This window comes from Pleurodeles waltl, chromosome 4_2 (assembly GCF_031143425.1).
Source record: "Pleurodeles waltl isolate 20211129_DDA chromosome 4_2, aPleWal1.hap1.20221129, whole genome shotgun sequence".
Classification (NCBI taxonomy): domain Eukaryota; kingdom Metazoa; phylum Chordata; class Amphibia; order Caudata; family Salamandridae; genus Pleurodeles; species Pleurodeles waltl.
In genome coordinates this window covers 446,804,032-446,823,836 of record NC_090443.1, presented here as the reverse complement: position 1 = coordinate 446,823,836, position 19,805 = coordinate 446,804,032, and the positions used below count along the sequence as shown (strand labels likewise).

Genomic DNA, 19,805 nt, shown 5'->3' with positions numbered 1-19,805 from the left:
TACCTTTCGGTGATACAACAAGCTCCTGAGGGGAAAGCGTTTGGAGAAGTAACACTTTGAATCATTGTAATATTCCATCAACCATTATAAAATGTTAATAGTGCATGGCCATTCCCAAAAAAGACACAGAGCCATTGTCTTCAGTTGTGTAAACTAGTTACGTTGCCATATTTCTAACCAATCGCTGCTAAGCACCGGTCATTTCAGGGGCCAGTCTTTATAACAGTACCATCAGTATAATGAGATTAGTCAGTTTTGCTCAATATATGACACCTTTGGGTGCGCAATGGCTGGTGATTAGCTAGGGGTATGTGGAACTATGGAAATTTGGAACCTAACAATGCGTACAAGAAAGAAAATAAGAGACTGCAAATCAGGTTTGTGTTGGGTTGCACATACTATAGACAAGAGATGTCCCCCTAAATACAAAGGAGTCTCCTTGAATGGAGTTACACTGACTCTCACTTTCTTTCACCAAATGTATTTTCTTTAAATATACAATAATATTAAGTTAGGGCAAGACAACTGTTTGTTATATTGTGGCTTCTCCCCTTGACTCTCTGGGTTTCACAAAGTGTGTGCACATAATGGAAGGTGAGAAAAGAGTCAATAGTGACAGATTATAGAAAGTGAGGGAAAGCTCTTAAAGTTACAAGAAGTAAGGAAAGAGACAGGAGGTCATCAAGAGGGTGGCACCTTACACAGAAGGTTACAGAGTGAATAAGCATAGACACAGGAGGCTACAGAGAGAGAGGGCAGACAGGGCACTGCAAAGGCAGACGAGAGCAGATACTAGGCCTGGGCGGAACTCGCAGAGTTTTACACAGCAGAATTCCACAGAATTACAAAAAACTCAGCAAAATTTCACAGATTTCTGCGAAATGGCAGAAAGTGGCACATCGCGCTGCTTGCACTGTGATTTAGAGCTGGGAGTGCCGCGTGTGTAGTCCGCATTGGAGAAATCTCGCCGGGTGCCCTCTTGGTGTCCAAAAATCACGCTAGGGGATGCCAAATTACTGTTTTCGAGCTGAACGTGGGTAAAACGCTCTGCCACTCTGCGGTCGGTAGAAGATTTTTGGAACTCTGCATTGCAAGAGTAATACGGAGTGGCCACAAATCTGCCAATTATGCTGGCAGAGCAGAATATATTGCCGACCTTGGCAGATACATGAGGCTGCAGAGAGTGAGGCCAGATACAGGAGGTTCCAAGGAGTAAGAGCAGGTATATGAATTTACGGAGTAGGTGAAAGGAAAGATGCAAAATAATAGTTGGTGAGGTCAAATAAATAGAGTGGGGGTTGAGGAAGGTATGTGCAACGCTTGAAAGTAGATACATATTGTTTCAGAGAGTGAGGACAGATGAAGAAGGTTACGGTTGAAGTCAGAGGCAGGTGGTTACAGATAGAGTGAGTATAGGGACAAAAGATACAAGTTGATACAGAGAGGGAAGGCAGATACAGTACTACAGAGTGATTGATGGTGGGGACGGACATTTAGAGGGATTGAGGGCAGCCATGGACTTTACAGACAGTGAGGCAGTGCTTACATTGAGCCAGTGCTTGCCGGTGGGGGCCACTGGCACTTATTTTTGGTGACTGGCACTGATCTTTCTGCTTCTGATATTTGCTGAGTGTAAGGGGGGGCGGGAAACCCACAGATCAGAAAGATGGAGGAAGAGAAAGATGACAAACTCATTCCACAGAAAAAAAGCAGGAACCCACAAGAACGAATAAAAGGTGAAAGGACTGTCTGCTAGTGGATTAAAGACTACCAGCCTTTGTGATCTGTGCACCAACATTTAATTGCACTGGCCACTGCCTTCTGAGCAGAGCTTCGGGCACGGGCACTCTTTCTTTCACAAATTAGTCACTGCAGTGAGGTAAGATGCAAGAAGGGTCAAGACAATGTTTCCAAGGCCTAAGAAACTCAGGGGCAGTTAGGCAATCCTGGTAACAAGCGTAGCTGGCATCCCTGAAAAAAACAAACACAAAACGCTTTCACAAGCTCGGTAACATGCCAACTACCTTGTTATTTATGCATGGACTTTCTGGACGTAAGCTCATGTGCCTTAGAGAATCCCTGGCACCACATGGAGAAGCTGTTGTGCAGCTAATGTATGGAGCAGGGACACACTGTTTACAGTTTTCGGCATCCCACTAAGAAGCAGTTGTGTGGCAAATGTTGGGTGAAGGAACAATGGCCTCACAGAGTCACTAACACCATATGGACAAGCACTTGTACAGTGTAGGGAATCCGCTTTTTCTGTGTGGATTCCACTGATTTTTCATCTTTTGCTGGACTGTATTTTATTGCTGGTTTTTGGACTCTACAAACTGGGCACTGCTGTCCAGTGCCCCGTGTATGTGCTCTGGCCCCTAAAACATTTATAAATTGGCTAATCCCTGACTGGCGTACTTAACGTTTCTATTAGGCCATAATACATGGTGTGAAAATACACCCATGGCATAAAAAGTTACTAACACTTGTGGACTGCAGCACTTGTTGTGCCAACCACTAGCGTGACAAAAGAAAACATGGCTTCAGGCATACCATTGTAGCCTAACTGCTCGAGTGTAAAACCTGCACTAGAACTGTGAGAATAACTCTTTTTGACAGGTGCAAATATCCCTTGTAAATATTCATATGTCACCCCTATGTAGACCTTGTAGCCCACAGGGGTGCATTACATTTAGAAATGGGTCATGTATAAAAGTAATATTACCATGTCCCTACAGTGACAAGGCCCAGAACAGTATTTTTACTGTGGCAGGCCTAGCTGTCCTATTCGGAAAACCGAAGTACAGATTAAAATACTAATACTGTATCTCTGGACAGGAACCAGCTAGGAAAATAATTAAACCACTATTTTAATAGTTTTAAAAAATCAATACAAGGTTGAAGTTGTATCTTTTTATTATATTAAGGAAAATTAACTTTTAGAAAGCTACCTTTGCCCTGCCTGAAGTTCCTGGAGGCTAATTTGTATTAGCTCTCAGCTTGTAAGTCTGTGCTTAGTCATGAAAATATGTAAACCAGTTGTGAAATCCCTTCCAGAAGCAATGGGTAAAGATGGGTAGAGATAACTCCTCTGAAATCCATAGAATAATCAAAGTGTGGGTTGTGGGCTTCCTGTGACACCATACTGTCAACTACTGCATGTCACGTATGCTGATTCACATGCAATACTTGAAAGGGAGAGAAGATGCCAAGCAATTCTTGTGGATACACTGTCTGTTGAAGGGCTATGCTTTTGCCCTCTCAGACGTCTGTCTTTGGGCTTGTTGTGGGTACAATGTCGGCATCAACCTGAATTTTAGTGTTTGATGCACGAAGACACTGGTAATTTCCCTATGACTCTCCTGCGTGCACACACAGCCCTCAGAGCCCAAGTACAGAGTTATCACCGATTTTCGTCATCTTGAAAACGCACTTTCACTTATCATTTTTGGCCTGTTTGCAGTAAGGCAAACAGGCACTACTGAAAAAGTGGATAGAGATGGCCATGGGAACTTTTACCCCATTGGTTAGGGAGTACCCAGGTGTCACCCTCATCCACTAGCTGGTGCCAAGGGTGTATAGTGCAAAAAAACATATAATACCTGTCCAACATTAAAATAGGGAGCAGGTTGTCTAATGCACAGTGTGCAAGGAACCTTTGGACTTACAAATTACAGCAAGCAGTGACAGACCGGGCAGGAACAGAATACTAGTGAGACTGAGGGCAGTTGCAGAAGAGTACAGAGCATCCTGGGAAATGCAGAAGGTAACAGAAAGCATGAGAGCAGGGTAATAACATTACACAGAATAAGAGCAGGGATACAGGCTTACAGAGCAGTGAAGTGCAAAGGCAAAAGATTAAAGAGAGTGAAGGCTTACTCAGACTCAAAGTGTGTAGTAGCTTACCTAGTGTGCCATACACCAAGGAAGGAAATGGTGCCCAAAGCTGATGTTTGAATTGTAAAATACAGCAATAATGAGGGCTTAATGGGCCCCTGAGGACTCTTGGGCCTAGTGTACTGCACCTGTGAAAGTGAGGTCAAGGACAGAAGTTGTTTAGAGTTTGTGAGGGAAGATACAAGATGTTGCAGCAAGTGTAGGACACAGAGGGAGTTGGGAGGTCACAAAAGGGTACAGAGAATGAGGGCAAATTCATGGGGTTACGGGGCAAGTGATGAAAAATGCAAGGGCTTTAGAGATTGTGAGGCCAAGGACAAGAGTTTACAGGGACTTGTGGCAGGACAAAAAGGTTACAAAGAGTGGGGTCAGACACAGGAAGTTACAGAGTGAATATCGGGCAAAGGCAGGAGGTCACAAAAGTGAGGGAAGACACAGAGGTTACAAACGGTGAAAGCAGAAATAGAAGAGACAGGCAGTTACATACTTGGTGATGGTAGTGAATGGAGGTTACAAAATGAGTGTGAGCAGGGACGAAAGGTTTGCAGAGAGGGAGGGATGACCCAGAATGTTTCAGAGCAAGTACCTAGCATATGTTTCAGTGAGTGACAACTGACACAAGAGGTTACATAGAGCGAGGAAAGGCACAGGTAGGAAGAAACCATGAGACCAGAATAGGGGTTACAGAGAGACTAATAAGAGTCCAGAGCTTAATTCGAGCCAATAGCTTTTGGTGCTCAGCACCAGCACCAGCACTTAATTGTCAACACCAGCACTTATGAGAGTCTGCCACATGGTGGTGCTGTTATTCTAATTTAGAGACGAGCACAACAACAGTTGTTTATTAATTCAATATGTGTTAAAATTATTAATACATGCTGCCAAACCCAATCTTATTTCTTTGAGGGCCTGGAATAATCGGAATTGTCACAACTGTAGGAGTGTAAAGGTTAATAGCTGTGTTGTGACTGCAGTTGGCAGCGCTGACAGTGGCAATGGGAAGTCCAGGCGGAAGTGGCCTCCTGATGAGGGCCCTGGCCCTTATTGTACTTACAAAATTAAGTACTGACAGAGATAGGCGGTCACAGAGCAAGAGAGGGCAGAAATGTTCGTAACAGAGCGGGAGATTACAGGGATAAGACACTTCAGAGAAGGTGAGAGCGGAGACAGGAAGGCACAGAGCAAGGCGGGACTGAGACATGATGTTACAGGGGGAGTGAGGGCAGTGATAGGCGTTTACAGAGTGTGAAGGACGAGACAGGAGGTCGCATAGGGTGGTGGAAGATACATGAGATTACAGAGCGAGTGGAAGGTCAGAGACAGGAAGTACGTACCTGGTGAGGGTTACAGAGTCTGCAGGCCCAGTAAGGGATTTAGGGAGAGAGAGGGAAGACCCAAGAGGTTCCACAGGCCAGACATAAAGTGACAAAGAGAGTAACGTTGCAGAGAATGATGGCAGGTGGAGTTAGTTACAGAGGGGTGGGAGGACGTAGGTGGGAATGTTCATGAAAGGCCATGGCCTGGACAGGAAGGTGTGGAGAGAGTGTAGAAAGTCAGAGTCTTGAGACAAGAAGTGTCATACTTTGTGGGGGCAGGAGCTCACAAAGAAAGTGAGAGTAAGGATTGTCATTCATGCCTGGTGAAGGCAGATATACCTGTAGTCAAGGAGCTATAATAGCAAAGGCAAACAATATGATATTAATGGCCGAAAAGAAGAGTTTACGCGGCCATTGCGGAAACTGGTGGTACCAGAGGGAATGAGGGCAAGGTTGAAAGGTTAGAAAAGTGTCTGGAAGTGAGAGACGCGATGCAGAACTTGTACACGAGTATGAGGAGTGAGAGTGAGCAAAGAGGAAGCTATGATATGTTTTGTTATTATGTAGCTGCACTAATGAGGTCGCATGTGAATTGCCGGCTTGTTCCTTTAACGAAGAGAGCAACATCACCAAGACCGTTAGACAGCGCAGCTCCGCAACAACCGACTCATGGCGCATTCTACACGTCAATTAAATACATCCTATTGACCTTGAAACGTTCTAAATCTAACCGTAAGTGGCTTTATGTTTTGCTGTGTTGTGCCATGTTTTTTACACTGCTAGAATGCTACTGGAACAGATCATAGAAGGTGCTCAGTAGGTTTCCGTTTACAGGTAAGTGCAAGAAAGAAAACAGAAACTGTGAAAGGAAGCGAGGAGGACGTTAGCGTTTCAGTAGTTTTTTCTTTTGACCACAGCCCCTACCTCTCTCCGCCGAGTCCCCCATGCTCGCACCTTCAGGGCTCCAGCCCTCAGCAGCTCCTAGAAGCTGAACTAGGACCCAGTCGTGCCGCGCTGAGACGCTGTGGGTACAGGAGCCCCCTTCGTGGTACTCGGTCTTGCTGGCATTGCCGCTCAGCCTGGAAGGAGAACCGCGAGGGCTTTACCGGAGCTGACCGACTTCCTGCCCACCCCTGCACGGCCGTGCCAGGAAGCTGAGGCATTCGCAGCGGTGCATAGCTTCCATGCAAGGTGAGGGCGGCCGTGGCCTGTTGATCTGGGCGAGCGGCCCTCGCGGGGGTGCCCACCTAGGCCACTCCATACAGCGCGCCACACATTCCTCGCAGGAGCGCTCAAAGCGACCAGCGCCGTGCCAGGGGCATCCTCGCCACCGAGATCCTCATACTTTTCTATACTGAGGACACTCGAGTACACCTCAGAGCCAGCAACGTTCGCGAAGAAGCAAAGCGCAGAGAGACGACGTTCAACTTCCCCTTTCAGATTCTCGCCACATCCTCAGAGCATCGTCACTTGTTCCTCAGCCACCCACCCTTTTGAGTAACCATCTTATCTGCATCAACACAGGCGAACACTCGCGGTGCCTCTGAATTAACCCATTAGCGCTCTAACCAAGAGCGCGCTCTTGCAGCTTGAACAGCGTAGGGAACTGTGGTGTATGGAGTGCCTACAACACCTTCAATAGTGTCATTAGTAATGCGCGTTATTCTGGATTCTTTTGTGAGATTTCAGGAAAATTATGCAAAATATGCTTTGGCAGTACATTACAGGTAAGTCCTGCAAGTTTCCGGCAGGGAACCAGTTGAGCAGAAAATGTCTCTTAAGTGAGATATTTTCTGCAAGAACCAGTCCCCCTGTAGCCATAAGTTATGCAACATCGCTTATCACGCAATTTCAAGAAATGTTACTTTATGTGAAGTTCACAAATTTTATGAATTTCTCCTGCATAATTAACAGTTTACTCAGCCTTAGTTGGTATACAATACATCTTCCAACAAGTGTTAATGAAATAGAAACCAGACAGACCTCAATGATTTCATATGACAATGTGGGGTTGCCCTAAAAAAGAAATGTCCTCACAGTGTAATACTCTCACAATACCCCTAAGATGGTCCTTGGATTCACAATAGTAAATCCTCAACTCAGTCCTGGTAGTGTGGTAAAGAGCAGTCAGGTTTTACCCAGAGGAGCATGTGTTAAGCATTTCAGAGCACCATCATGGATGATAACACGACTCAAAAGAAATCCAACACCCATTTATAAAACAGAGCTTATTTTTTATCTTAATTTAAACACTAAAGCAACAGAATAGAAAAAGTATACCAGAGTTATAGATCTTGGACGCAATATTAAATCACAACAGAATTGGCATTGAAGTCTATGGGAGAAATATCACTGGTCGCAAAAACGTACTTAGAAAGAGAGTTGTGTGGAATACTTGCAGGATTAAGGTTGTGCAGTCCCTAGGATCAGATCACGACAGTCAGATCAGTTTTACTTGGCTCATGGCATCTGGGTACAGTGTTGTCCTGGATGTCCATGGTGCTGAACAGGACTTGAGTTGAAGTCAATGGCAGGGAGCCCCTGGTAACAAGCAACCATTTACAGGTCAAATTGAGGGGACCCTTTTCAGCGCCAAGGTTGTGGGGTCCTGAGACTAGGCCACAACAGTGTGTCCATTTCTACCTGGTCTGTCCATGGTACTGAATGGTACAACACACTGGTGCTGGTTTTACCGCTTACACAACGGTGCTGACAAAGCGATGCAAAATCTCAGCTGGGTTGCAAATGTCAGATGCAGGTGGCATGCTGTGCCCTGCACCTGCAGAGGCGAGTGTGGGGGTTAGTTAACAGACCGGCAAGCAACAAGCCTTGGCAGGATGCAGGATGCACGCTGTGCCCTGCACCTTCAGTGGCAAGTGTGGGGGTTAGTTACCAGACTGGCAAACAACAAGCTTTGACAGTGGTAAAGGTGCAGAATTATTTTGGGAACTTCCTGTGGTCCGAGGGAGTGATGTAGCTGCCTGAAATTTGTAGGCAATCTGGACTACAACACCCAGAAGACACTGGACCAGCTGGCTTTTGACAATCCGAGGCGGGGCCAATGGCCTTCAAAACTTTGGATCCTGCAAGTGTTTTTATCTGCCGTTTGCAGGGGACTAGTGCCACTGATCCAAGGAAGTCGGAGGGTGCTTCTGGCTTCAACAAGGGTCCCTCTGGTCAGGACTGACAAGTTTCAACCAAGGACGAGAGTTGATCATGCAGTTCCCAGTCTGTTGCTACAGGGACAGAGTATCCCTTGGGCAAAGTCCAGTTGTCAGTAATACAGAGCTTCTCCCGGCCCTTCCTTGAAGTTGATCGATCAGAGCTGAGGTTCTGGTGTCAGGGGTGTCCCTTAAATCCTGTATTTAGGAGTGTAGAGACTAGTGGCCAATTGACAGGAAGCTCCTACAGCTAATCTGCCCCTGTGGTGACTACATCTGGCAGGAGGTTAGAAACCTGTCTTGGCGGCTGCAAGCACGCACAAAAGCATTAGGTGACTGGCCAGAGCACAAAGAAGGGTGCCAACCCAGTGGGCAAACTCTAGTGTGCCATCTGGGTGCATGCCAGCCATTCCTTGACACCATATTTGTGTTGGGGGAGAGAAAGCAAAGTGTTTGACACCAAACTCAATATATCTAAGCGTACCATTTTTGAGCTAGCAGCCTAGGTCTGCCCGGCTTAAGTCCCATGTTATCCTATGGACCGGCCTGCACTTACAGTGTATTTTAGTGGAAAGGACACTATACAGACTTGTAAGTTTTTGCTTACATGCCTGCACCTTAAATATAATGTTGCCTGTCCTCTGGGCTGGAGAGGGCTTCCTTAGGGGTGTGTGACATATTTGTAAGGCAATGCATGGGACCGCAGCAGTCGTGATGAAGGCACAGTCACACTTGAGCAGTTTGCACCACTGTCTGCAATGGTAGGCCTGCCATCAGTAGTTTGCATGGGTGACATTGAGTGGCACAACCTCATGCTGCAGCCCTCGGTACCCATTTACCACCTATGCCCTGGGCCCCCTGAGTACCATTTACTAGGGGCTTACAAGAAGGTAAAGTATTTTCAAAAGGTAATTACCATGTTGACCAATAATTTAAGGAGAGAACACATAAACTGGGGCCTGGTTAGCAGGTACTAGTGCACCATCAGAGTCGAAAAACAAGCATCTAGTGCCCAAATGGGGTCAAAAGGTGGGGGCATCTGCAAGAAGCCCAGTTTTCTTACATTAACTAATCCCTTATGCCCCCAACATAGTCCCCCACTCCATCTTACACTACAATTCACGATACACAAAACCAAATGGACTTTAAGGGGTTACTCATGCTTGTCTACTTAACCCATCCCTTAGTAGCTAAACTCTTGAGCAAGCTTCCCACCAGGCCCACACAGCTCAACCCATCCTAGTCACATCCCGGATATCCCTAGAATCCTCCACTTTCAACCAAGCCACACATCCAATGCAAACAGCAAAGACATAGGCTGAATTTAGCAGAGGGTGTTAACAATAAATCTGCTCAGAACTGGGCAGATGCAGAAATGCCATTGTGCTAATGCAGCGCTAACACCTTAGTGTCTGCCTTTATTACAGCTCATAAACAGAAGTAAATCTCCCAGAAAAGGTTAAGGTGAATCTGCCATATCGAGAGTATAAATTTCACAATAATATCAGTGTAAGAACCCATTTGGGGGGGTGAATAGGGCAAGAAGGGGCTGCTGTGCCTCAGTCATGGTGCTTGGGACCATTTACTACTGGTTTTCTGGGGTCCTGCCTACTATGGCATCGCTAATTGGGCCAAATACACCCTCTACTACACTTGACTCTCAGGACAGTGAGGGCAAGAAGTCTAAGGCATCTCAGAGAGATAGTGTGTGGGACTATAGATTCAGAACACAAACAATACACACAGTAGGCACAATATTTGTATGTCCAGTTCAGCTCAGTGATTTTCGTTTTAAAAAAGAAGTACTTAAATCACACCAAAATGCAATATGGTACATAAGGAAGCCAAGCTCTACTTGGATGCACACAATAGGGTCTATGGGGTTCACTACAGAGAGAAAAAAAGTCTCAGAAGTAGGAGCAGATACAGGCTCTCCTTGGCAATGTGACGCAGCTTGATTGTAGTTTGTGACCCATATGTCACACTGTTATTTCTGAATAGGCAGTTCTGGTATGTGGGTTGCAGTTATCTTTCACATTTCCACCAAATGATTTTTAGCTAATTTACATTGTTGGTGTTATCAGATCAGGGCCCATGGCTCACACTTTTCAAGAGCGGGCATGCAGCTGTTAGCCACGTGGGCTGAACAGTTGTGCTTGCAGTCACAAGGGCTCATTTCAGCAGCCCCACATCCTTCAATTCATATCACCAGTTGAAGTGTGCAGTAGCTTAACAAAGGCACTCTGGGCATTCAACGCCAGCACTCGCAGTGGGGAATACTTTTCCTTTGGTCCTGGGGTGATGTCCTCAGTTATGGTGAAAGCACAGTCATCACAGGTCCTCTGCCAACGTCTGTGGCTGCCGCAGAAGTGGGTGATTGGGTGAATCGTGGCTGACAAACTGGGGGCATATTTACAAGAAAGTGGTGCATCGGTCCAAATGCTCCCCTGCCCCACCTAACGACACCATGGTTGTGCCATATTTACAATACGGTGCACCATGGCTGTCGTTAGGACAATAGCGTCAACATTTTTGATGTTATTGTGGCACTTTGCGCCACTAGCATAAAAAATGTTGATGCTAATGCAGCAAAGCACAGAAGGCCCACTGATTAAATTGGGTGCATCATTTTAATGCCTGCTCTGAGCAGGCATTCAAAATAAGAGAAAAAATGGCGCAGTGAAATGTTGTAAATCCTTGCGTCAGAACCCCCTCCTTGCATACATTATGTCTGACGCATGCATAATGTGGTGCAAGCGGTTGCAAAGTGGCACGTGGGAAAAGCCCCCTTAGAGTAATAAAATTATGCTATGGCAGTGAAAGGTGGCGCTAGGGGTTGTAAATATGCCCCTTGGTGCATAGCTGGGTGTAGAGGTCTGAGGATCCTCAGGTTCATGCAAGTCTGCTCAAATCACACTCCCATGGTAACCTGCTTCATCTAGGCCACAACGCTCCTGGATTCGGCAGGTGTGCTTCTCCTTCTCAGCAGTCAGCTCCCGCTGGACAAGGAAAGTGCTCCCCCTTCCTCCCTTTCAGCATACAGGCAGGCTCCAATGTCCCAGACAGACTGACAGCTTCTCCAAAAGATGCACAGCTTTCAGCCATGTGTCCTTGGATATGGGAGACTGACTATCAGCGATACTAGTAATTTTTGTACTGGCCACATGGGATTTTAGAAATCTCCATAAACATATATAGATCTAATATCCGATGATGTGTGCTAGAAAAGGCCAATAATATATGCATTTATTTATATTTTAAATTCATGTAATGACATAGTTTGTTTGCCTGCCTTTTTTATGTTGTGTATTATGATGTGTGCATAATATTTTTCATTATATCTGTTTACATTCAATAAATAATATGTTTTTGTACACTTATCTGTCGAGGAGAAAGGTTTGAACTTCAAGGGAATCATGTTTTGCTGAGGGGAATTCTAATTGTTTACTTATCAGCATACTAGTCGTACAACACAGCAGCTCTGTGACTATTCTGTGTGGTGTTGTCGTCAGTGAAGCAGCTTGGAACTGGAAAGTGGGAAGTTTGGAATCCCACTTCAATACATTGGGCCTGATTTACGCGGCCTGTGGCACAGGGCGGTGCAGCAAGTACCCTACTGATCTGCCCTGCACCACCTGGAAAGGGCAGAAATGTGCTGTCTCTACAAGATATGATGCATTTCTGTCCTCGTCCCCTGCACTGGTGCACAAATTGCTGCATCGTGCCAATGCAGGCACCCTTGCATGGTGCAAGAGTGCCTGGGTTGTGGGGATGATTGTTTTTGTGCAGAAAGGGACACCGTCCGGCAGAAAAATGTTCGCAAGAGGTGTTTTCCTCTTTCTGTGTGTGCTGCAGAATACCTGTAAATCTGGGAATGCATCAGATTCCTTCGGGTGCCATGGATGTTGCGTGGGAGCACTCCAAGCAACACCCATTGAATGCCCCTTTCATGCAGTGTTATGCATGAAAGGGGTCCATATTTACAAGGCCATGAAAAGCCATGCAAGGTGGCTTTGTGTGGCCCTGTAAATATGGGCTGGCAATCAACAACAAATGGCAACTCATTACTTGAAATAAATGCACATTCTGAATATATAAGAAAGAACTTCTGAGTGCTCATACACTGACACACATCGTTGCCTTGATGCGTGAAACTAGGTCTACTATAAGTGGACCCGTTCTAATAATAAAGAAAAAAACTCAGTGGGGCACATCAAAGACAGTGTCTACATTTAAAGATAATTTGATATCTTAACGAGATGAAATAGGAAAACCTATTGAAATCTAACTATAATGATTGATATGATTTCTCCCTTTCCTGAGAAGTGTACACAAACTAATTCAAAGAATATGACATATACAAAAGTAAAACTAATCCGAGAAAAAAATATGTCTATGCAAATAGAAGTTTTAATACAAAGAAAGAAGAAAATCCTATTATACACATACACATATATACATATATACAAAACATATAAAAAAACAATAAAAAGCCATCAGCCGACACGTGTTTCGTCCTGACTGGACTTCTTCAAGGCTTTACTCATTTCTATGTCCATATGTTCCTATCCCTTCTATCATCCTCTGTTTGAAACCACAGTCAGTCACCTCTTTTTTCTTCAAAATCAGTCTAAAAAGGCATCTTTTTTCGAACAAATCGGAAGTTCTAAACGGGGCACACAAGCCCTTGGCGTTTTTGCCGAGATCTATCAGAAAACGGAATTGGGATGAATTAATAGAACAAAAGGAGGACCGTATAGCTGGTTCCTCAACACATGAGGTTTGCGATGCCTCTTTAGACTGATTTTGAAGAAAAAAGAGGTGACTGACTGTGGTTTCAAACAGAGGATGATAGAAGGGATAGGAACATATGGACATAGAAATGAGTAAAGCCTTGAAGAAGTCCAGTCAGGACGAAACACGTGTCGGCTGATGGCTTTTTATTGTTTTTCGATATGTTTTGTATATATGTATATATGTGTATGTGTATAATAGGATTTTCTTCTTTCTTTGTATTAAAACTTCTATTTGCATAGACATATTTTTTTCTCGGATTAGTTTTACTTTTGTATATGTCATATTCTTTGAATTAGTTTGTGTACACTTCTCAGGAAAGGGAGAAATCATATCAATCATTATAGTTAGATTTCAATAGGTTTTCCTATTTCATCTCGTTAAGATATCAAATTATCTTTAAATGTAGACACTGTCTTTGATGTGCCCCACTGAGTTTTTTTCAATATGGGCTGGCACACTGCGCTACCGGAGCATAAAACAAAATGAAGTTCCGGTGGCTCAGTTTGCCACTAGTGCCTCATAAATGAGGCCCATGATTTCCGGACATAGGATGTGGATTGACTGTCTACAATTGAGGAACCGGTTTGGGGGGAAATTCTTTGTGTGTGGTGACGGGGGGAAATTCTGTGTGTGAGGTGACATCTCTCACAGACGGTTGTGATGATAATGGCTCCTAAAGGCTACCCATAATGTAAACACATGTGTTACGCTCTGTACCCTGCTGTCTTCAACCTTCCTGGTTCGTGTAATTTGTGGCGCAGCGCTAGGTTAATAAACACGCGTAGACCTTTCTTGGTTGCCAGCACACTCGGAACTGCGTCACCGCAGTTCCCTCTTTATTTATAGCCTCGTGCTCCGTGCCCCTCCCGGACACGCCGAGCACGCTATTCAAGCACAGAGAGCCCGCATGGCTCTCCGCTCACTCTTTACATCCCCCCCATGTTTTACTCCACATGGACAAGGATTAATGAGATAAACTTAAGCAAAAGATAGAAACATTATCACACGAAAAGCTTTAGAAATAAAATTGAAAGAAATATCCTAAATAACTAATACCTGAAACACCACAACTTTTTTTCTTAACACCCTGAATCCTAGTATCGCACACAGTGTCCACTTTAGACGGCTGTAAGTCTTTTCACACTGTCCACATCTTTCTTCCCACAATGTGCGTGCATTAACAGACGACACCGACACTTACTTTACAAGCAATCTATTCGACAGACAAAGTCTTTCAGCTGACTGCTCGGTACAGGATTAGGGCGTAGGTCATATCTCGCACTTCTAGTGCGCCCACCTCCATGTTCAGGAGCACAACCAGGCCGAGTTTGCTCAATCATCGTTGGCTCCATAACATCCTTCTTTTCTTCAGCCATTAGTGATGAACCACGGGTTATGTCCTCTATTTCTCCTTCTTCACTAGTCGACTCCCTCAGACCAGCTCTCCTAAAATGTGATACATTTCGTGTCACTCTTTGTCTCCCTCTGGCTGCCGTTATCATTGATCCCTTTATGCCAATTATTTCCCATACCTCAGGCTCAAATGGCGTTCTGAACTTTCCTCCTCCTCGCCGACATCTCACTACCACTCGATCTCCTTCTTGAAACCCTCGATACTTCGCTCGTCGTTGAACACTCGCCCGCTGATTAGTAGCTTCTCGTCATTTTTGAGTGGCCTTTACGTCCAATACAGGAGGTTTCCATTTAGGACCTGAGGGAATACAATCTCGTGGAGATACTTTGAACATCAAAGAGGAGGGAGCACAACCAGTGGTGCTATGAGGCGTTTGACGATAAGCACTCAAGAATTGGTACAAACATTGCTCACTATTTTCCTTTTGCTCCACTCCAATCCTTGGAGCCCTGTTCAGAGTTCGCATGAACCTTTCCACGTCCCCATTTGCCTGAGGCCAGTAAGGCATTATCTTACGATGACGAATTGCTAGACCATCAAGGTACGATCTAAACTCTTGCCCCTGGAAAGGAGGACCATTGTCAGTTCGAATTTCGTCAGGCAAACCGAACAAAGCAAATGTCTTTTGCAGAACTGGCCATACATTTTCAAACGCCGTTGATGCTACAACCTCAACCACTGGGAACTTTGTATATGAATCAATCAGAACAGCAGTCAGTCTCCCATCTGGGAAACTCCCAAAGTCCATGCTCACTTTAGCCCAAGGTTTCAGAGTGGCCGGTTCGGTCACCACTGGGCAACTCGGAGGCTCTATTGATGTGATGATGCAGGAATGACACCTCCCTACCATTTCATCAACCTGAGTATCCATACCCGGGAACCAGACTTTGGCACGTAATCTCGCTTTGGTTTTAGCAGCCCCTTGGTGCCCTTGATGAGCCAACTCGATCCCTCTCGACCAGAGACATTGTGGAAGCACGATTCGTCTTCCCCTCAGAACCAACCCATCATTATCGGTAGACAGCTCATCACGCACCTTCCAGATACTCTGCATAACCACCTTCTGATCAGGGCAGGACATATGGGTCTTCTCTAGAAAATATTTCCACTTTTTGTGGTTTAATGCTTCTTTGACATAACTCAACATCACATCTTCCTGGGTAGCACTTACAATGTCAGTTACGAGAAGAGCATTAGGGCATGCCGACTGCACAACCATGCTGACAAAAACTTCAGTACTTTCTTCATCTTGTTCTTGATGAGCATCAAACACCTTCGGAGAAGGGTGTCGAGACAGATAATCTGCAGGATTGTTCGCACCAGGCCGATAAACAACCGTGAACCTATAAGGTTGAAGTAGAACAGTCCATCGTTCAATTCTCGGAGGTGCAAGACGCGGGCTACCCGCAAACAATGAAACCAAAGGATTGTGGTCAGTCACTACTTGAAACTCGTGCCCATACAAGTACAAATGAAAATGGCGGCACGCCCTTCGAATGGCTAGAGCCTCACGCTCAATCTGCGCATACCTGGTTTCAACCGCCGACAACGCCCGACTGGCATATGCAACAGGGATCCACTCCTGATACCTCTGTTCCTGTAAGAGCACAGCTCCAAGCCCGACGGGGCTCGCATCCACCACCACTTCAGTTTTCCTACCGGGGTTGAAGTAAGCCATAGTCGCTTTATCCAGCAACGCATCTTTAATATCCATAAACGCCTGTTGTGCGTCCGGGGTCCAGTCCCAACGGTGTTGCCCTTTCGTGAGTCGTCGAAGAGGTTCAGACATGGTGGCGAGCTGTGGTATAAACCTTCCACAATACGTGGCCATCCCTAGAAAACTACGAACTTCCATGGGATTTTGCGGAACAGGGGCTTGACGGATTGCTTCAGCCTTCCGTGGGTCCACTTGCAGACCATCTTTTGAAAATACATAGCCGAAAAATTCTACAGAGGTTTGATAAAAGGCACACTTCTTCTTGTGAAGTGTTAGCCCTGCTTCAGCCAACCGCTTCAACGTCGCCCTTAGATGACGATGATGCTCCTCTCTCGTCTTGGAGTGTATCAAGATATCATCACTTAAGTTGATTACTCCCGGTAATCCAGACAACGTTTCTCGAATCGCATTCTGTAATACTTCGGCAGCTGAGGACACTCCAAAACTTAGGGGGTCATTCCAACCCTGGTGGTCGGTGATAAAGCGGCGGCCAACCCGCCAACAGGCTGGCGGTCTAAAAAATGGAATTCTGACCCTGGCGGGAACCGCCAACACAGCCCGCCACCTTAACACTCCGACCGCCACGGCGGGACACACAAACAGCGCGGCGGTCACCGCCAACAGGCAGGCGGCAGACAATGTACCGCCCACACTATCACAACTCACCAATCCGCCACCTTTTCCGGGGCGGGAGCCCCGCCGATAAAAACACGGCGGAAACAGACTACGAACGGGAAAACGCTCACCTATACACACTCCACGAGGACGGAGAGCAGCATGGAACCCGAATTAAACATCCTACCAGCTATTGTCTACCTGCTCATCTACCACGAGTACGAACGCCGGCGCAGACGACAACGGTGAGTACTGCACCTACGACACAGGGGAGGGGGGAGGAGGAAAGCTTACGGGCACACACATATGCGACCCCCCCCCCCCAACTATCTACACACCATTGCAGAGCACCAAATCACAGTGACACCACCCAAACCCCCCGGAATAATGCAAAGACATAATTAAAGTGAGAAACAAAATTTATGTATAAAAGAGGTTCTTTGAAGTCATGGTAAAATAGCAATATGAATTGTAAATATTCAAGTAAGAACATTGCGAAACCGATAAACATAGGCAATAAGTCCTGCACAGTCACTTAAATTTCTACTGTCCGTGGGCCAAAGTGTATCAACACATGGGCAAAGCCCACACAGGAGACCTGAGTCCGTTGGAGAGATCACTGCTGGGGCATCAGATGACAAAACTACAGGCACCTCAGGGGGAAGGGAAGGGGGGGCACCTCAGCCACATGAGTCCACGACGCCAGATCCACGAAGGGTCCACCATGCCCACTGTGCCATCCTGGGGAGTGCAAAGCCACAGTCTCACAAGTCTCTACAGTGGGTGGTCTGCCCACTGTGCCATCCTGGGGAGTGCAGAGACACAGGCCATCAGGTGGATTACAGACTCCACAGGTAATGGAGGAGGCAGGGTGCCCCGAGTGCAGCGTGAACACTAGCTCGACACAGAACCGGCACTGTCAATGGGCCAGCGGTGCTTGACAGGAAGGGCCCAGCGGAGCGGTGCTTGAGACGGCGGGGCCCAGCGGAGCGGTGCTTGAGACGGCGGGGCCCAGCGGAGCGGTGCTTAACAGGAAGGGCCAAGCGGAGCGGTGCTTGAGACGGCAGGGCCCAGCGGAGCGGTGCTTGAGACGGCGGGGCCCAGCGGAGCGGTGCTTGAGACAGTGGGGCCCAGCGGAGCGGTGCTTGACAGGAAGGGCCCAGCGGAGCGGTGCTTGAGACGGCGGGGCCCAGCGGAGCGGTGCTTGAGAAGGCGGGGCCCAGCGGAGCGGTGCTTGACAGGAAGGGCCCAGCGGAGCGGTGCTTGAGACGGCGGGGCCCAGCGGAGCGGTGCTTGAGACGGCGGGGCCCAGCGGAGCGGTTCTTGACAGGAAGGGCCCAGCAGAGCGGTGCTTGAGACGGCGGGGCCCAGCGGAGCGGTGCTTGAGACGGCGGGGCCCAGCGGAGCGGTGCTTGACAGGAAGGGCCCAGCGGAGCGGTGCTTGACAGGAAGGGCCCAGCGGAGCGGTTCTTGAGACGGCGGGGCCCAGCGGAGCGGTGCCTTTCTGCACGGCGGGGCCCTCTTCAGCGGTGTCTTTCTGCACGGCGGGGCCCTCTTCAGCGGTGCCTTTCTGCACGACGGGGCCCTCTTCAGCGGTGCCTTTCTGCACGGCGGGGCCCTCTTCAGCGGTGCCTTTCTGCACGGCGGGGCCCTCTTCAGCGGTGCCTTTCTGCACAGCGGGGCCCTCTTCAACAGTGCCTTACTGCACGGCGGGGCCCTCTTCAGCGGTGCCTTTCTGCACGGCGGGGCCCTATTCAGCGGTGCCTTTCTGCACGGCGGGGCCCTCTTCAGCGGTGCCTTTCTGCACGGCAGGGCCCTATTCAGCGGTGCTTGTCCAGTCATTCAAGGGAGCCAGACCTGGCCAGGACTCCCTGCTTAGTCGCCCTCCGACCGTGCAGTTGCTGGACCCTTCTGTGACGGAGTCCTGGGCCCGTGGGTGTCCTCCCTCACACCCGGGATGGGGCTTGTGGGGCCCTCCTGGTCCGCGCCCCTGCTGGCTGATTTCTCCGCCCTGCTGCCCTTGCCCTCCTTCGATGAGGCTCTCTGGCCCTTGCCTCCCCTGGATGTTGTGGCAGGTGACGGCCCAGGACTTTGCTCCTTGGGGGCAGCCGTGTCAGTCTTCTCGCGGCAGCCCTTGATTTTACGGGTCCTCTTTCCAGGGGGGGGCTGGCTGTCCCCTTGCTGCTGGCCGATGTATCAGTGCTGGGAAAGGGTGGACTCCAAAACCCGTGCACAATGGTGACACTTAAAGCAGGGCTGGTGGTGGCTGAGGTGCTCTTGGGACTCTTAGCAGATGGAGGGGGTGGGTCAGGTGTGGCAAAGAGGTTAAGTTTGGAGAGGTAACATTTTTTAGGATCAATGTAAAGGGTAGGTGTAGTGGGTATGGGAGTGGAGGAAGAGGATGTGGTTGTAGGAGAGTCAGGTGTGCTGTCTTTGGGTGCAGGTGCTTGTGACGTAGGCTGTCGTGAGGTGGTTGGCTGTTGGGTGGGTGGCTGCCTACGTTTGTGTGTCTTGGAAGAGGGGGTGACAGACACAGTGGGAGAGGACACAGGGGACGTGTAAATGGCAGTGGGGGTGGTGACTGCACGTGTGCGGACTGTACTGGAGGGTGTGCTGTTGATGGAAGTACTGGCTGATGGTGGTGTGCATGCAGGTGTGAGTGGAGACGTCACAGGGAGGGAGGAGGGAGACGAGGAGGAGGGGGACACAGAGGTGGTAGTGACTGTTGGCATGTCTGCATCTGGGTGTTGCTTGGGTGAATGCTTGTGTGATCTGTGGTGCTTATGTCTGGATGAGCTGCCCTTGGGTGTTGAGGTGTGTGCAGGCTGGTCTGATGGTGTGGATGGGATAGGCTGAGGAACAGGAGACAGAGACAGGGTGGAGGCAGTTAG

General features: G+C 47.7%; 1 protein-coding gene across 5 annotated transcripts in view; it reads right to left on the bottom strand.

Annotated features, from left to right (window-relative positions):
• Window positions 1-19,805, bottom strand: part of GMIP (GEM interacting protein) — a 273,982-nt gene that overhangs the window by 167,659 nt on the left and 86,518 nt on the right. For 2 of the 5 annotated variants that reach the window (XM_069231747.1, XM_069231748.1), the window contains exon 1: window positions 6,135-6,755. The exons of the other annotated variants lie outside the window; for them this stretch is intronic. In XM_069231747.1, the coding sequence (XP_069087848.1) occupies window positions 6,135-6,156 (22 nt within the window). In that variant the 5' untranslated portion in view covers window positions 6,157-6,755. Of the gene's footprint in view, window positions 1-6,134; window positions 6,756-19,805 lie in introns of those variants that run through there. 5 annotated transcript variants of the gene reach the window in all.